Raw genomic sequence first — 19,099 nt, 5'->3', positions numbered from 1 at the left:
GAACAATATTGCCTTCCAGACATCTAAAAGTATGATAAATATTTTTTATTAGATGAAAATAACTTGGTTATTTTATCTGCAATCTTTCTTTGCCCGAAGTAATAATTTTAGAAACTTCAATAAAATTATAGAAAGTAATACTACAAACAATATTTGCATTAATTTTAAATATATCTAACTACCTATGTATAATATATTATAATACTCGTATAGTATATTTGCATTGTAACTAACTTATACGTCTTAATTCTTAATAAACCACATTGTGTATGATTAATATAAGTACTTATAAATATTACTCAAAATAATATGCTATTAATAAAAACGTGACTGATAAATAAAAATGATTGACTATGTTTTTTTAATAATAAAAATACTTCCAATAACATAAACAACAAAATTAAACTTTATTTAATACGGAACTATTCAGTTTAAATTTTAAATTTGACGATATAATTTTTTTGATAACAGTTAAATTGAAAAATATTCATGACAATTTTGTTTTCAATTTACATAATATTATAATAGTAAATAATAGTTGTAAACCATTATTTATAAAGAGCGATTTCAAGTTAGTGAGAATAAATAATTGAAAATAAAAATAAAAACATTAATAGTAATTACCATGACGACCCTAAAAACGAACATGTATGGTATATAAAAAAATAATTATTATATATGAATACTGAATAGTTGTAAATTCCTACATATTTTTCAGAGAAAAATGTTTATCATATCAGTTTACATAACATTCTTAATAAGTCGTGTTGTTTGTTTTTCAATAACTTTAGATGAAAGTCCACTATATAAGGAAGACTTTCAATCATTGAATCACACGACTTACCCAGAAACAATGGACATTGACGATGATGATAATTTTGTAACAACAACAAAAATATTTTTGATATTTGGATACATAATGTTGTTGATCATGATAGTATACGCTTATAAAAGAACTAATAAGAATCGTAAGTCAATACCAAAATAGTACACCATAGTTAACAACAATTTTCGTTTATAAAATATATGTTTAAATTTATAATTAAATTATATGAAAAATTTGTCTACAAAATGTTATTAGTGTTATTAAAATAATGCATTGATGTATTTCCCTATATAACTAATAATTATTACAAAACAATATTTGAGGCTTGACATATTATGTTTACTACATGACAAAACACAGATCATATTTCTTTATTAGAATTATCCATTTTAATCTGAACTGTAAATAGAGGACTCGGTAACCCAGTTTACAAAATAAATTAACCGACAGCATTCAATAGGTTTCATATGATATGTATGACATATCTACCTCTAGATTGATTAATTTCTAAACAAATGAATAAATTGTTTACAGCATTTTGCGCTGTTTCCTCGCATTTTATAATAATACATTACACTCGTATAAGCACAATAAGCTACTGGTTCTCTATACTCTATAGTGATTCGTTTATAAAACATCATATTCCAGTAGAGTACACAATTTCGTTATAAAAAAGTATACATAAAATAAGTTACATGCATCTAAAGAAATTACTAAAGAAATTGCAAAAAATAACTATTATTTATGTTAACTGATCCTTGAAATTAAATTTTTATACGATCACCTTAAGCCATTAAATATTATTATATTTAATAATTGATAAAAATTACTTTAGACTTACATCTTTCAACAATTATCTCAAGTCATTATGTATCAACACATTACCATAGTCAAAGTATTTTTAAATAACTTAAGTTAAATAAAATACATTATAAATTAAAAATAAAATTTAAAAATGTAGATTTTTTTTATTAAGTATCAACATAATATTTAAAATTAACAGTATACTCCTTCTGAAATTCGGTTAGCATTACACATGTGCAACATGTGTTGCGGAATTACTACTATCTGTGGCGCTACTAATATATTTATCCATTTTCAAACGAATATTTTAATCAAAGTACGACAAAAAATTGTTAATATAGTACATTTAACAATCTAAATTACTCTTAAATAGTTATTTCGTATAAAAATCTGCTTGTTTTAGATGGATTATAAGATTTTTTCAAGTACTGTTAAGTGTAAAGGACAACAGAAACGAGAAATAGTCGACGAAATCGCCCAAAAGTAGGTATACACGTACGTTGTATGTAATTAAGCGGTTCCATGTTCACACCTATGTAACTATGGATCATTAAAAACGTTAAACTATACTATATTATTTACAAGCTGGTTGTCGATCGACCGTTTACTAAAGCATTTTAAAATATTTTTCTCGTCATTTATTATCAATAATAGACATTCATTTTGTGTTAATTTCATTTGCAACTACTCACTATCATAAAAACCATAAATAATGAAAACTAATCCAGTTTTTTGAGTTTTCAATGACCTCTTAACATTTTTAAATGTAAGAATAAAAATATTTGATCAACTGGTTTATTAAACTAAAAAACTCAAGTACAATCAAGTTTATAGTTTAATAATAATTATTAAGATCTATAATAAACCATTTAAAAATCTTCCAAAATTATTAATATTTTTATAGCTTATTACATTTATTTTCTAAACCACTCAAGTCAGTCAGTAGAGCTACGCATATAAATACTTTAAATAAATATTTAGTGAATTATAATTATATTATATTATTATATTATTATATTTATATTATATTATATTTGGATTTATAGTTCCAAAAGTAATACCTATATGTACAAAATATAATTAAAAGCTATAATTAAATATTAAATATTTTAACTATATTTTTAAATACAAATTTTCTTAATTTCCATACTACGTAATCATTATTTAACACATCCAATTCATGAATAAAAGTAAATCAATTTTAAATATTATGAAAAAACATAAGTATGGTAGCATTATATACAAAATATTTACATGAAACCAATGTTATTTTAATTTCTTTAGAATATTGTATAAATTATCTACATTAGAAACAATAAAAATTATGAAAATAACTCAGTCATGCGCAAAAGCTTTTGTAGTCCACGACTAAGACATAATCAGAACTAATCTGATGATTTGTAGGCGGTACCAAGGTAATTAGTTGCCCAGTCATCGTCTATAAATTAAATGATTCCCAGCACGTTCTCTAGGGTGAAAAGGTGTTTCGTATCCCGGAGGGAAAATATACTAGACACCTTATTTTCATTACGTATAATAACATAATAATATCTAAAATAAAGCCGCTCAAAATGGTACACATATTAGTGAAGGTACAATCCATTAAATATTGTCTACAAACGATTTGGAAAAATTACCGACTATAGCTTATACTCCACGATTCACCTCACAAGTAATATGCCAGTTGATTGATCGTCAAGAAATACGACAGTTTCACTAATCGCACTCAAAAGACCATATTATTTGATGTTTAGTTATTTTATGATAGTTTAATAATAATATTGTATACTATATCGACTATAGTTAATTCCGTGTATCCTAAAAATTGGTTAACCTAATAGTTTAAATCTACTGATTAAGTCATAATTATTAAATAGCTAAAGTTATAAATTAGGTACGTATCTTAATGTAAAAAATATTATGTAAATAAAATTAATACCATATCTCAAATACAACTAAAATTATAACTTAACTCTATTTAAAACTTCAATCTATAATAATTGGTGATATAATACCTATGCAATTGGTTTAATAATTTATCACTTATATTCATTACTTGATGAAATAAAAAAAGGACATATATATTTTTTGCAGATAATTGACTATTCGTCCTAAAGCTCATTTTCAATAATATTGATTCCCTTTCCTCACTAATAGAAAAAATTTTAAAGTTCCCATAATGTTCCACCGCAAGAAATACTGCTCTTTTCATGCATATATATTTATCTATTTCTATCTTTCTACTCCTCTCGTTATCTATTTACCAAGAATTTCCAATAAAAACACTTCTTTATAACAAATTGTCATTCTCGTCATTCATTTGTAATTTTTTCTATTATTATACCGTTTTTTTCATACTTAATAAAATTTCGTTACTATTGTTAATATAAACATTTTATTTTTCTTGTTATTACCTATTTATTTTTTCCCATTATATTATACAACACAATATTCACTTACCTTGCATTGTCCTTCTACACATATGTGAGGTCTTGAATAGTCTGTTCCATTGCAAGATGTGCCATCTATTACCTTCGGTTTTAGGGTAGCATAGAAGCGATATCCTATTGCTCGACAGTTTAATGCACATTGATTTGTAACTAAAACATTAAAATTCAATTTAAATAAAATTTATAAATTATTGACATTTTTATTAAATAACATAAAACGATGACTTTTTTATATATATAAATAATATTACATATTTGCTTTTATTGTTTTCACATCACATAGCTTTGTTGAATATTGATTCAATAACAATTGTTATAGTTTCATAATATTAATAAAAACTGCATTTTTTTTTTTTTTTTTAAGGCGTCATAATTAATTTATGATTGATTTTAAACTTAATATTCAATAAACTATAATTTTATTATTTTATATGATTCAGCTAACCAAAATAATAATACCTTAAATACTAACCTTGATAGTATGCTGACCATATGTATTTTTGACCATTGAATAATTTTTCGTTAAATGACGAACACTGAGTTTCTCGAAAATCGGTATTATTCAAGCATAACTAAAAAAAAAATTTTTAGTTAAATATTATTTAAACATGGATTTTCTGATAATTAAGTTATTAAATACAATATGAATATTTAAATATTCAAAAATAGGCTTAGCATAGTATTTTAATTCTTATTTAAAAAATAACTCTGAATCCATTATTAATCCGTTAAATGTATTCATGTATTTTTTTTATGTATTTAATACATCAAATTTTAATATTCAGACAATAATTCCTTACTGATCTGCCTCAACTCAAAATTCACAATGCTCATGAAATATTATTTTTCATGATTTAACCCGGCTCTTGTTTTATGAGAATTTCAAAAATTTATGTTATATGAATTATGAATTTAAAACAAAATAGCATTTATGAGTTGTATAATAATGTTGTTCTAATATGAGCAGACAGCAGTACGTAATTTTGTGGGGAGAAAATGAAAAATAGCTGGATAAAAAACGAAATGTTTCCAGGCACGCTGAAATATTATATTCAATGGATTGCATTCAAAACAACCTAATTGTCAAGCGCATTGTCTCCCGAGTATATACGTTCCGAGTACCTACGCATACGTCCTTCCATAAATGTCTGTTCAAAATGACAACCCAGTTAAACACGCGTGTCTACTTGTGAGTGTTTTTTCAAATATGATCACTCGTTTATCTTCGCCGCCAACAATCTTTACCATAGGATCGCGATTTTTTTTGTGTGTACCTCCACGTACACATTCTCCGAAACTAATACACTTTGTTTGTATAATTTAAAATAATGTATGTACAATGGTGGGTTTACCGCGTCCACTTAAAAGTTTGATCACACATGTTGAAACCAACTGCTTTATAATATCATATTATTATTTATCTGCTACAGTGTACACGGTAGAGTTTAAGACCCCCCTCCCTTTGTCGGGCATCGTTTTTGTCGGCATACCATGTATTATGAACCTCTTGTATTTGAATTTTTCAATTTCACACAAGACGGCATTTTATTAATACGTGTTATTGAATTTCCTACTATTGGACGTGATAAAGATTGGCGTGTGTCAAATATCAAGAGAGGGTCGCATGCGTACAACTAAAATGCCATCAACTAAGCCGAATGACGGCATTACATTAAATGACGAACGGTGTTGTGTAGTTGAAATTTAGAGAGGTACATCTGTATAGTACGGGGTTACCACAGTACAGTGTTATACATTTAACAAAATATTAATGCGTTTTTTAAGAAAGTCTATGTATTTAAATGTTCATCGGGTGCACCTGAAAGAGGTGTAGGTAAGTGACTATAAGAGAAAATAATAGAACGCCGTATTTATTCGTGTTGCTGTCACGAAGCCCATCCTATGAAAACTATGGTCATTTATGTGTTCATATTAATTTTAAAATGGTGAAGTAAGAAAATAAATCATTTTTTAAAGCAGGTTTTAAGGGCAAGTAAACAGATCATTATACATCAAAAAATTAACCATACCAACATCTATATTAGCAGTAGTAAATACAAATATATACTTAATACATACCTAATGGCAATATAGTGTATCACAACAAATGTATTTTTATCAAATTCAAACCATATGTATAGAATAGATGATAGTCTATAGTGTAGAATAAGTGTAAACTGTACAGTGTACACTATACATACTCGTAGATATACAATATTATAATATATTACCTCCCAAGTTCTAAATGTCAAGTATTTTAAAACCCTTTATGTTTTTTTAGCTATAAACTAGGTAATTTATTTTCATTCCATATCAATAGTAAATAAAAAGGGGTCAGATTCTTAGCTGACCTTTTATTTTTTTTTTACATAATATTTTATTTTAATTATTTTAATAGTTTTAATGATTTTTATTTCAATGAAAATAGTTCATAATACACTTATTATATATATATCATTTAATCATAACTATATAAACATTCCTATTTATAAAATATTTATATGTAGGTGTACTATAAACGGCCAGAACTCAAGATTTGTATAAAAAATAGTTAGATTATTGTATTAATTCGAATATTTCTGAACTGAATTATAAATCAAAATAGCTGAATTATTATCTATATTACATCGACTTTGATGTCGACAATTCTGAAGATGTTTTGGCACCCTGACTGAATCCATGATGTGTGTATATGTATAGCACACGAATAGAGTAACAACAATGTCCAGTCATTCTGACCAATATCCTAAGCCCATATTTTTTCTAGTGATTAAAGCCCTCCTACTGTTTCACCTCGGGTCAATATAAACACTCGAAAATACTTTGATTTATTGTGTTGTCCATGTGGATGCGCCGAACGTGTTTATTATGAGACAAATACTTTATTGATATAGACGATACGGTAACAAGTCAGTGGTGATTGTAAAGGTTATCGAGGTACTTATTGAAAATCAACAACCACATTGCATTGTTACCATATAATTATTTGTAAATATATTATACTCGCATTTTTTTCGCCTCTCCAATAATTACAATCAACCGTAGTCCGTAGGAGTCGTAACTCCGTGCAAGACCGTCACATGAAGCACCCAGTTATTAATTTAATAAGAGAGATAAGGACTTAGATATAAATATTTTATATGATTGACTGCTTTCGGCTCACCTGCTTATTACAAACGTGGTATCTAGTTTCCTCTGTTTGCCCACTGCATTTAGTATCCACGTTAGACACTCGTTTCAAACGTTGTCTCTTGTAAAAAACATTCCTATGATATATAAAAAAAAAAATAATTGATTAAATATAATATGAATAATATAACCGAAATAGTTTCAAAACTTGTAAGTTAATTAAATCTAATTTTATATTGTTACCTACTACCTACCTACTAGAAAATATTTAAAACTTTATGTTATAATTTTATAGTATAAAAATATTAATAAAATTTAATATTTATAAATATGTGTAGTTTATGAATCTAAATATCCAACCGAATATATTGTATTAAAAATGTTGTTTAGCTACGCAATACTAGATTTAATATAAAATACAAATGTGTCTACAACCTACAACTTAAAATTAAGGAAAAACAAAAAAATATATATTAATATAGTTAGATGTATTAAAATCATTTCTATATAGGTAAATATATTTTAAGTAAAAATTTCATTCCTAATAAATTAACCATTAATATTTTTATAATAATAATTTACGGAAAATGGTTTAATCCTAATTATAATAAAATTCTTTATAATCAAAAATTATTTAGGTAATCGATAAAATTATCAAAAAACAATTATTTATATAATTATTATGCATTACATTTTTGAATCACTGTTTGAAAATGTCTACCTATTATTCAATTTTTTTCATGGATATTTATTTATTTTTAAACTTTGTTAATTTTGAGACAGACATTAGTATAAAGATACAAACAGTATAATTTTTCTCGACGTTCAAATTAATATTAAAAAGTAAAAATATTCTAAGTACTAAATATAAAATAAATAATGTGTAAATTGTTATTTAAAAAGTAACCAAAAAAGTACCTTTGATTATATATATATATAATAATAAATCCGTTAAATTTTATACCATGTAATTTTGTTAATATTTTCTTTAGAAAAATAATTGAAGATATTGAACAAAAAGCCGTGTATTATACTAGATTTCTGATTTTTTTTTAAGATATGTAAGACTTTTTCATACTTGAAAAAGCATTTACAGAAAAAATATTTAAAGAAAAAATCATTGTAAGTGCTTTTGATAAGTATACGAATAAAATATATATATTTATATAATATATGCCAAGTGCCATCAACCCCCAAACATTCCCTAAACTACGCTTGTATATATTTACAACATATCGAATGAATAAAATAAAAATTCTATATTAAATCGAGTTCCGGATTCAATTTAAATAAAAATATATCTTATGACATGGCGTTAGCGCCTGACAGACAAGATCCCTTTGATTTATCAAATATATTATAACCAGACACATTAATAGATTGATTTAGAGTACATATGAAAAAAAAAGAACTTAAACTTCTTAAACTTATACAATGTACAGTTTTATACTTGTAATATAGTTGGCTGTCGTATTTGGAATGTTTGAAAAAGTTATTTTATTTTTTCTCAGACGTTATTATACAGTGCATTTGTAGTGTAAATTATAAAACTAATTTAAAATTTTATAAGGAGTATTTTTCTTTTTCTTTTTTTTTTTTAATAACAATATCACCGAACTACTTTGGAAGGTCAATACTCGAATAATGCCGACCGGTCGGATGTAGTATCATTTTTTTAAGTGCCTGTACTAAAACAAGAAATCGTATGGTTTTACACTACGAAAATAGAACGAAGGGAAAAAATAACAAGGCGGGTTTATAAGTATTATACGGGCCGCGGCATAAAGGCATAATAGGGTGTATCACATGCCGTGATATCCACGCGTATTAATGACAGTAATGTTGGGTTCCAGGCAATGGTTTATTATTTGAACCAGCACCTAAACGATCAATTAGGAAGGTGGATCGTCATGTTATTACAATATATTATTACAATATAAATGCCACATAAAGTACCGGAAAAATGTAAACATAAAATAAAATTAGTATAGACAACATTCAATGACCTATGTATTTATCTATACATGTATACATAAAAACACCTTTAAAATTCTGATAACATACCTATTATGGTAACAATCATATTATTATTATTATATACTTAAATTCATTGACACGAAATGACCGTAACTATTTGTTTTCATCCCCTTTTATTTACTCATTTATCTATACTTAGTAGATAATAAAATAAATCGAGTTTTATTACATTTGTTTTAATATAGATACCTAAGTATATTTACAACAATATGTTTTATCAGACGGAATTAATTTGATGCTTAATTCATTGACATGAACATAATATTGAACCTAAATCAGTATTACTGTATTAAAAACAATAAGTAGGTATTTATGTATTCATATTTTAATATTTTATAGAATACATTTTATTTTAATTTCATCTAAATTACGTAAAATTAAATTAATTAAAACAACTACTACAATTAGGTATTGTATATTAGGTAACATGTTTATAACAATTACTTTTGTTCTTCAGTTGTTTTTCGTATGCATTGTCTTGTTTGTTTGGTGACGCCTAGACCACATGATGTAGAACAAGGAGTCCACGGTGACCACGGAGACCATTCTCCCCAATCATTAGTATCATTTGTTTTCCATGTAGAATTCATATTGAAACCAGTAACATTATCATTACCAAAAATCTATAAAACATATTTTATTTTTCTTAGTTAATTAAATTTAAAATAATCTTTAGCAACAGGTAACCATTAGGTTAGTTATAAATGTTATAATATACTATTAAGTGATAAAGGGTTAACAAGTAGTTTTTTTTAACTAATGGTGAAAAATGTGAAACTAACTTGATAAATACATTATTATTTTATTTTTTTTGTATTTTAACTAAATAATTAAGTATGAAAAAATTTCTAGTAGCATTGGACAGTGAACTATATGATTGTGAAAATCAATACATTAAATAACTCTATGCATTATATCTAATTTACAAATCCTATAGCAAATCCTGCAAATCTAATAGGTGAAAATGTTATATATTATATACACCCTTTTTCATAACTTAATAATTAGCCAAATAATTTAAAAATACATAATTTTAGATATTATTTCTAGCCAGCAAAGTTACAAAAAATGTGAACGTGGTGAATTGGATTGTGCGATTTTGCTACATAAATTTATTGTTATACAGTTAATAGTTATATAATTTATATTTAATTTTAAATGCATGATGATTTAGGTTATTTTTAAATGAAAATATATTTTATTATTATTTTTATAGTAATAAAAAAAAAATGATGTTCAATATGTTATATATTACATATTAATTGTAAAATATGTGAATTTCTAATAGCTTATTTTTAATTATAAACATTTCTTTATACATATTATTAGTTTTAAAATATGTGAAAATTGATAATAAATAAAATAAATAAATCTAAATGATATAGACTTTTTGTTATTTATAAAACAAAATAAAAACTCTTAAAATCGAGTAATGTAGACGATAGTGGTCTATATGAGGTATACGATTTAAAAAAAAAAGGGAAAACAGATATCAACACCTCTTTGTCTCGTTAATGTTTTGTTATCTACCTATACGTGTTGTATAAGTATAATAAAGTCATCGTCTTACGTCTCTACCTAATTGAAATCATTCAAAAACCAATTAAACTATTGACCGAGCACGCAGTAAGTGTAAACGATAAATTTACTGTTTACATTCAGATGGGTGGTTTTATTTTAATAAATATTAAATATACTTGAAATAAATAATAATAGGTACAACTTTTAATTTTTTTTCTTCGACAAAAAACCTTAACATAATATACCTACAACTATACAATATTGATTATTTCCAATCAACCGAGATATACACAGGTCCTCTAAGCACACGCGGACATATATATTAAATAATATGCTTATAAATATATATATATAAGTAATGTAAACATCGAGTGTGGGCGTTTATGTTTATTAATGCGCACAGACACGACGGCTCACGGTCCACCGATCTGTCCCCTAACGAATAAGGTATATAGTCGCCGATGGGCGCCTGCCTGCAACTACTCCAGCAAGACGGCGGCGCTCGCACGTACACATCCAAACGTACAGTAAAACACAATATATACACACGTAATAATATATAATATGATAATACGTATTAAATATTAATATTATACACAAACAAACCATAGTATATACCTATATTTGCATACATTTATATCTTGCCAAAATACGTTCAAACCATGCAGAAAGAACAAGATAAAATATGAAAAAAGAACCTTATGCATCAAACGTAACAGTTTAGACAAGACACCAAAAAAGTAAATTAATAAGAGTGCATGTCATAGGTATATTATGTATGAGTGTATGTCATTAGATGAATTTGGTTACAGGTCAATGATCAACAACGCGACAACTTATATACTTAGCATTCTGAACACTTCCTGTACACGGATCTCGCAAATGATATGATGAATGAAATATTGAAAATATATAATACACAATCGGGATGCTTTTTATCGAGTACCAAAATTGGAGAACAATGGGCACAAACTCACAATGATCGAATAAAAACAATGAATTCAGTGACGAAAACCTTATGACGGGAGGAAGTGTGTGACTATATATAATTTTAAACGCCCGCTTAATAGATTTCAATATATCTTGTCAAATTCTTGGCGCCGTTGTAGCAATGCGAATAAAGCAATTGTAATTTATGTAAAAGAAATTTTTAAAAATAATATATCAATTCAATTTTGAAAAATACTATGTTTAAAAGATTTTCTAAAACTAATAATTATAAATGTTTTTTTCTATTTTTATAAACTAGTTACCTTAAAGACTTAAACAACTTTTAATATCATATAGATAAATAGGTAAATATTAATAAAACTATTAAATAATAAAAATATTAACTTGATATTTAGTATTTATTCTTACATTATTTATGAAACTATGAATTTGAAAAAAAATAATTTATATATCTTTTTAAATTTAAAATTATATAAAATATTACTTAATTTTTCAAATCAATTTCTTAGCAATATCTACATTAAAATGTAATTGTTATAATAAAATAATTTAAGCAGTGACAATATTTGTAAAATTATTATACAATTTTAAAATAAGTATATGGTTTTTTAAAAATTATTGTGTTATTTGATCTCGTTTAAAAACAATATAGAGAATTTGTATAGAAAAATATATTTTAACGAATAAATTCGTTTAAGAGGATGTTATAGTGATACACAAATATTAGGCCGCTCTCTTTGTCATTTTACAGTTTACATGCATAGTGTACATTAGGCATATTAAAATGAGTTTACGTTCTACTTTTCCAATAAGGTTTTGTTTTTTTTTTTTAAAGCTAAAGTAAATTTACCTTTTGAAAAAAATTAAATACAATAACATTATTCATGCTCTCTTGTCAGATATTTTAATTTTAAAACAAGTTATAAGTATTTTTTACTTTACAGTTTATACATATTACTGTAAATACTATCTATTTATCTATTAAAAACAACAAAAATATATTAGAAAATATGCAGAATGTAAATTTAGTATTTTATATGTGTGTTTAAGACAAAGACAACAAATGTGTATAGCGTTCTTTTAAATTGAACGGCTAAAATAAAATATTAAATGCATAGATATTAACAGATAACAATTTTATTTTTATAAAGAGTTGTTGGTAAAATTATAACATTTATAACATCATGGTTATGTGTATTTTACCAATAAATTCACCAAAATATTAGTTAAATCTGATTGGGTATTAAAAAAGTTTTCACTTATTAAAAAAATAATGTTTTTTTAATCACGCTGTTTTCAATAGAATTAACGTCTTTGAAAAATAAACGAATCAATAAATACAACAAATAATATGTAAATGTTAATATTAATTTAAGACTGGCATAAAAGTTAAATGCAAATTTGCATGCATTATAAAAACGTCAATAACCACTATATAACACGCCCTTCGTGTGTAAATGACGTATGTTTTTTTTAATTGTATCGAAAATAGATGTGTCGCCGGTGAAGTGAAATTTGATAAATTAAAAAGAAAAAATGCTCTGTTATAAATGGAATCATAAGCGGACCTGTCAACATTGACAAACTACCAGTCATGGCTCACTGGATTGACAAAATATAATAGGGACAAAAAACAACATTGGATCCGGTCCAACCTTTTAATACGAAATTATTCCGCCCAAATAACTGAGTAATATGCTCTCGATACACAACCATCTCGCCGAGTCAGATCATTTGATATGTATTACTCTATAATAAACTGAATTCCATTTGGCCAAGAATACCTATACCACAAAGCTTAAGATTATACTCGTATAAATAACTCGATTCTATAAACGTACAAATAATAAATAAAATGTTCTTAAACTTTTAAATTAAACAAAACTAAAAATTTATTCATATAGTTTTATTTGTAGATAGGTACCTACCCACTTGATTTATAATAAATAATTTTATCCAAAAAAAAAAAAAAAAATTAGATATGAATCAATATTTTTTTTTTTTTTATTAGTGCATTAATACACAATATATAAATATGTTAGATAGTAGATGTATTTATTAAACTTATATATGAAAAATATTCTAAGTTTTAAAGTACAGTGTAAACGAATTATATTTTATTGTATTTTATATATTTATATTATATAGGTATAAGAAATAAGAATTGAAATAAAAAATTATGAAATTTATCGTGATGTGTAATCTTATAATCAACTAAATTAGATGCCAGTAAAGAAAATTATGCAAGATTTCTTGACTTCAAGATTTTTTAAGTGATTTCAAGTATACATTTCTCTATATATGATCAATATTATGCAAAATTATGTATACATATTCTTAAAAAAAAACGTTGAACTCACATAGAAATAAACATATTATGAATACAGAATAATATTATGTTCGTGTGTAATCGTGTAGTAGGGACTATAAATATAAAAAATGTAATTAGATTAGCATAAGAGTAGGAAGAATCTTCAATATTAGGATCTGAGCTCAATAATATATAATATACTAATATTATGATGAACAAATAACAAAAAAATATAATTTATTTTATTATGTTATCAAAATGTTAAAATGCTATAATTAATTTTGTATTCAAAATCAGTTTAAAGAATCTCTAAATTGAATTATTCAAGTATCAAAAAAAAAAAAAAATAATCATGATTGTTATTAATGAATTAAAATATTTTAAGAAATGATTGCCAGCGGTGACTGTTATCGTTTCCGTCTTTTACTGTGCCCGAAAGAGCTGTTGTTGTCTGAATGATATCTCCGACCTCCGTAGATGCAGTTTCTCAACATTAAAACATTATAATTTCGACTTATCCAAAACATGATATCAAGACAAAATCGTTATGACAACAAGCAACCCACGTGCAAGGATCTTAATAAGTGACGATAATGAAGAAATTAAAAAAAAAAATTTTAAACCCATACGCCCGCAGCGCGAAACCTGTAACCGACCCCCGCGCCAACAACTGAGCTGACGACGACCACGGCGGTTAAATTAGCTTTCTACCGGGGCATAAATCATCCAGACGACTTAAAGAAACGTAAACAAATCGTATACGTGTGCGTGCAGTGTGCACACATTTTATTTCCAATCGTATTATATATTTTCGTCTTTCCAAAACACGTAATGATGAGCGCGTGAAAATATTATAATAATTTATAAACGTTAAATTATAATATATTCCCAGCGTCCGTCATAATATATTACTTAGCAATCGAGTGTACAAAGCGAAAACACATGGATAGTTTGTGACACTTAATCGTAGCAGTTCGCGTGTCTGTCGCGATTATACTACTGTTTGGACATTAATCATTTATATAAAACTAATAAAATGCAAAAAATTCGTGACAAATTGAATTGAATACCAAAACAGAGTTATATAAGAAAAACAAGTAGCCGCGATGGTTCATTTACATAATACGCCGCTGCAAACCTCATATTAGGTACATATAAATATATATATATATGTATAAATAAATCTTTGACGGCGTTATTCTAAGCTACTGAAAATGAAGACCGATTGTTTACGAATTTGATCATTCAAACAGAATTATGTTTAAAAAGCTGTTTGACTACCTACGTGTATCATTACAATTAGTAGGTACAATAATATATTAATATATGATGAATCTCCTATACGATCAGCAATGATATAATAATATTTTAATAGGTACTGAAATATTTTGACGGTTTCAGACTTTCAGTGCCTAAGACTAACCACAGTTGTAGCCGAATAAGAAAGCATTTAAATAAATCACACCGATGAATTGTTCATAAAAAAAACAACTAAATTGTTTAAAGAGTTTTAAGTCTGAGCAAACCCTAACTTATTGACTTATGGAAGTGTGATGTTTTAAGTATCCATTGGTTTTCGTGGAAATATTTTTTTGTGACGAAACTTCAACAAATAACAAAGCTCATAATATTCTTAATTTGACATTTTTAATGGCACTAATCGTTTACAAACACAATCATATTATGTTTTTAATCTAATTTTCATACTAATCATGTATTTATATTATAAGTTACAACATTTTTAAAAAATTACAAATAATTTAGTATTTTAATTTTAATTATTAACAATAAATATATTAGTTAAAGGTATTTAAATTAGTATCGAGGCATATTTATTATATACGCTGGTGTCCCTTAAATGGGTAAAGAAAATACATTAAACTATTAAAGAAGAATTATTAATAAATATACCTAAATAAAGCTTTCTAGAATATCCAAGGTCGTTCGTCATCTATAATTTTAGTGCATTATTTACTTGAATTACTTATTTATCTTAAGCAGACAAAAGATACTTCAAGTGCAATGACTTTCTAATGAGCAGTTTTAATTCCAAGAAGAAGTTATCACTGGTTTGACAATTCATTGACTCACGTTTTGTCTCTCTCCATAAGTAAATATTGCATAAGTATTTCTTTTCTCATTCAATATTACACACCCGTTGAGGTGGTTAATTATTTTTATAGTTATTTACTAGATTTATTATTGATGATACGCTATACGAGTAGTATAAAATCATAAACATGTAATTTCAAAACATTCAAAAACGCCTCCCCCTAATTTGATTGTTTTCTGTAGTGAATTACGTACTCGTATATGTACATTGTACACATATTATGTTTTGTAACATCATAAAACTGTAAAACCATAACAATTATACCATAAAAAGCATATTTTTCGAGACAATATAAATATACGCATTAAATTAGATATATTATAATTTATAATATTATAATACATACGTGAAATTAAATAATTATTATTACTCGGTATGATCATTTCAATCTTCTATCTCGAGTACATTCATTATATACATTATTATTATTATTAAATAAAAATATATTTAATAAGTCAAAATAATATGACATAAAATATAAAATCATGCAACCGTAATAACCTACAACTATAAATCATAACTATATACATCACACATACCTAGTATATGTATATAATTGAAATAAATAGTATTTTGCATTTTGAATTATACCACATTATTTATTAAATAAAAACAAATGAGTTAAATAAAACTTCTTTAAATTTTAAAGGCTATAATATACCTAAATAAAAACAATATATTTCTACATAGTTATAAATAATACTAATACAAAGTTAGGATTAAATGATCATCAACACATAAATCAATAAATGCATAATGATAAATGTAATCCATCTATTTTTATGTAGGTAACCTAGGTAATCATACATTTTCTCGTTTTTACATTAATCTCAAATGTTTTATGCGGATGTTTAGTAATTACTTACGGCAATTAATCCTGGCTGAATTGAATGTCTTTTAGAACGGGTAAATCCTGGATTATGAGCTTTAGTCAAGATTAACGATATTATTAATAACCTGCAAAAGAATAATGTAATGATTAATAAAAATAACACACATTTTAAAATAAATAAAAAAATATATTAATAACTATAAAAGCTAATGTAAATAGGGACATACAAATTTTAATGTACCAAATGTTAAAAAACACAAATTTTAATTACTTACTCAAGTATCTAACACAAGATATAAATAAATATATAGAGATATTTTTTTAAATTTAAAAATGTGAATTTCAATCAATTAAAATATGTTGTATTCTTAAGGGACTGAATTTTTAACAAAGAAAACTTTTTAAGGCGTACTACCTACTCTAACTTAATCAACAATGAAATTCGTAAACTGTATTTATTTTATGTACACATTAGTTGTACATCAGAATTTCAATACGGTTATAAATAGTATGTATTTCAATTTGTCTATAACATTAACTATTTTTATACAAAACTATAGTAAATTGTATAATTTATTTTGATGCATTATCATAATACGAGAATGCATCTTGTAACATACCTATGTTAGCATAAGCACGAAAAAAAATGGAAGTAGAGATTAAATATCGTCAAAACGCCCACTGTTTCCGACACTATATATGCTGAAAATATTACAATATTGTTGATTCACACGCGAAGTAAATATTTTTGATTTGTACGATTTATATTTATTTTTGGCCACTGGCATTTCAAGAAAAAAAGATATGAAGGCGTCCGTTTTATGCCGACGCCCACATGCTAGTATGCTACTTCCCCGGGTTTCACACATCTTTTAGATATATTTTCAACTGCTACTTGTCCAGTTATTAACAACCTAGTCCTGTCAAACATTGCATATAGTCAAAGCCGAATAATATTTATTGCTCAAGACATTAGTAACATTCAGATTTAAATTATATTATTTTATTTATAGGCTATAACATTATTTCAAAACTAAAAAAACTAATATTACTAGGTATGCTATAACTTGTAAAATGTAATCATAGATAATAACTAATAATTCGGTATTAGTTTAAGATAAAATAAAAAATTGATTCTTTATTTTAATACCATTTAAAACTCCCATCATAGTAAATGAGTTAGTATATAATAAATTGTAATTGAATATATTAAACAAAATTGTCTTAAAATGTATATTATTTACTTAATTTAATAGATATTATGTTTAATATTAGCATTGTTAATAAATAATAATTATCGTACGAAATAATTGTTTGAATAAGTTTTTTAACTATTTCAAACAATCCAATAACTCAACGGTTCTCGCTTTTTTGTTCATGGAACCCTTAAGTATTAAAAAAATCTAACATCAAAAAAACAGCAATGTCAATTTTTAAACTAATTTAATGTAATACAATGAAAAATTATAAATAAATTTCATTAAGATTTACCTGTGTAACCTCTACAATACTCGTGAAGCCCAGGGCTCCACAAACCACAGTATGAAACCACAATTAAATAGTACAATAAAGAAATTCTAAACTTATAAAATTTGAAATAAAGATAAAATTGTATGCATTCATAATTTAACTAAAAATTTTAGTTTAATATAGTAGTCTAGACAGTATAAAAATAACTCCCAATATAGTATATACTATATTGACACCTGAATATTAAATATTAACGTTACAAATAAATTGTATACATATACTATATGCGCCTCTCAATTTTTAAACGAATTTTGTTAAAATATCTTTTATATATGAATACCTACTATCAGTAAATGTACAACAATCTTTCACAATAGTTAAGAGACATTTATGATATATAGTGTTAATTTATGTAAATTAAGAACTGTTCGTATGTATAGACCAACGTATATTTAAAAATACACGTTAAGTACACGTAAGTCAGTACTATATATTATACGCTGATACATTTCTATTAACGAGTATAACTTTACATAATAAATATAATTACTAACGTCTATTTAATCTATTTTAATAGTAAAACGATGTTATAGGTTATAACTTATAACTTATAAGTGCTATAACTTTTTACAATAAAATAACAAATGCGTGGTAC

General features: G+C 25.3%; 1 protein-coding gene and 1 long non-coding RNA gene across 4 annotated transcripts in view; one reads left to right on the top strand and one right to left on the bottom strand.

Moving 5' to 3' along the window:
- The window catches only part of LOC114130781 (thrombospondin type-1 domain-containing protein 4-like), a 59,898-nt gene that overhangs the window by 33,497 nt on the left and 7,302 nt on the right, over positions 1–19,099 (bottom strand). The window contains exons 2-6 of the mRNA XM_027995841.2: positions 17,009–17,099; positions 9,691–9,869; positions 7,244–7,346; positions 4,553–4,652; positions 4,091–4,230 (exon numbers count right to left, since the gene is read on the bottom strand). Of these exons, the coding sequence (XP_027851642.2) occupies positions 4,091–4,230; positions 4,553–4,652; positions 7,244–7,346; positions 9,691–9,869; positions 17,009–17,099 (613 nt within the window). The remainder of the gene's footprint in view (positions 1–4,090; positions 4,231–4,552; positions 4,653–7,243; positions 7,347–9,690; positions 9,870–17,008; positions 17,100–19,099) is intronic.
- On the top strand, positions 660–9,809 carry LOC126550229 (uncharacterized). Of its 3 annotated transcripts, none has more exons than XR_007604268.1 (4): positions 660–968; positions 2,034–2,113; positions 9,432–9,548; positions 9,704–9,809. It is a non-coding gene; the product is annotated as an uncharacterized LOC126550229 (long non-coding RNA). The 3 variants fall into 3 exon arrangements; XR_007604267.1 differs by having other exon boundaries at positions 9,432–9,552; positions 9,704–9,799; XR_007604269.1 differs by having other exon boundaries at positions 2,034–2,117; positions 9,432–9,552; positions 9,704–9,799.

The sequence above is a fragment of the Aphis gossypii genome, chromosome 1, assembly GCF_020184175.1.
Source record: "Aphis gossypii isolate Hap1 chromosome 1, ASM2018417v2, whole genome shotgun sequence".
Lineage (NCBI taxonomy): Eukaryota > Metazoa > Arthropoda > Insecta > Hemiptera > Aphididae > Aphis > Aphis gossypii.
This window is presented reverse-complemented; position numbering and strand designations above follow the sequence as displayed.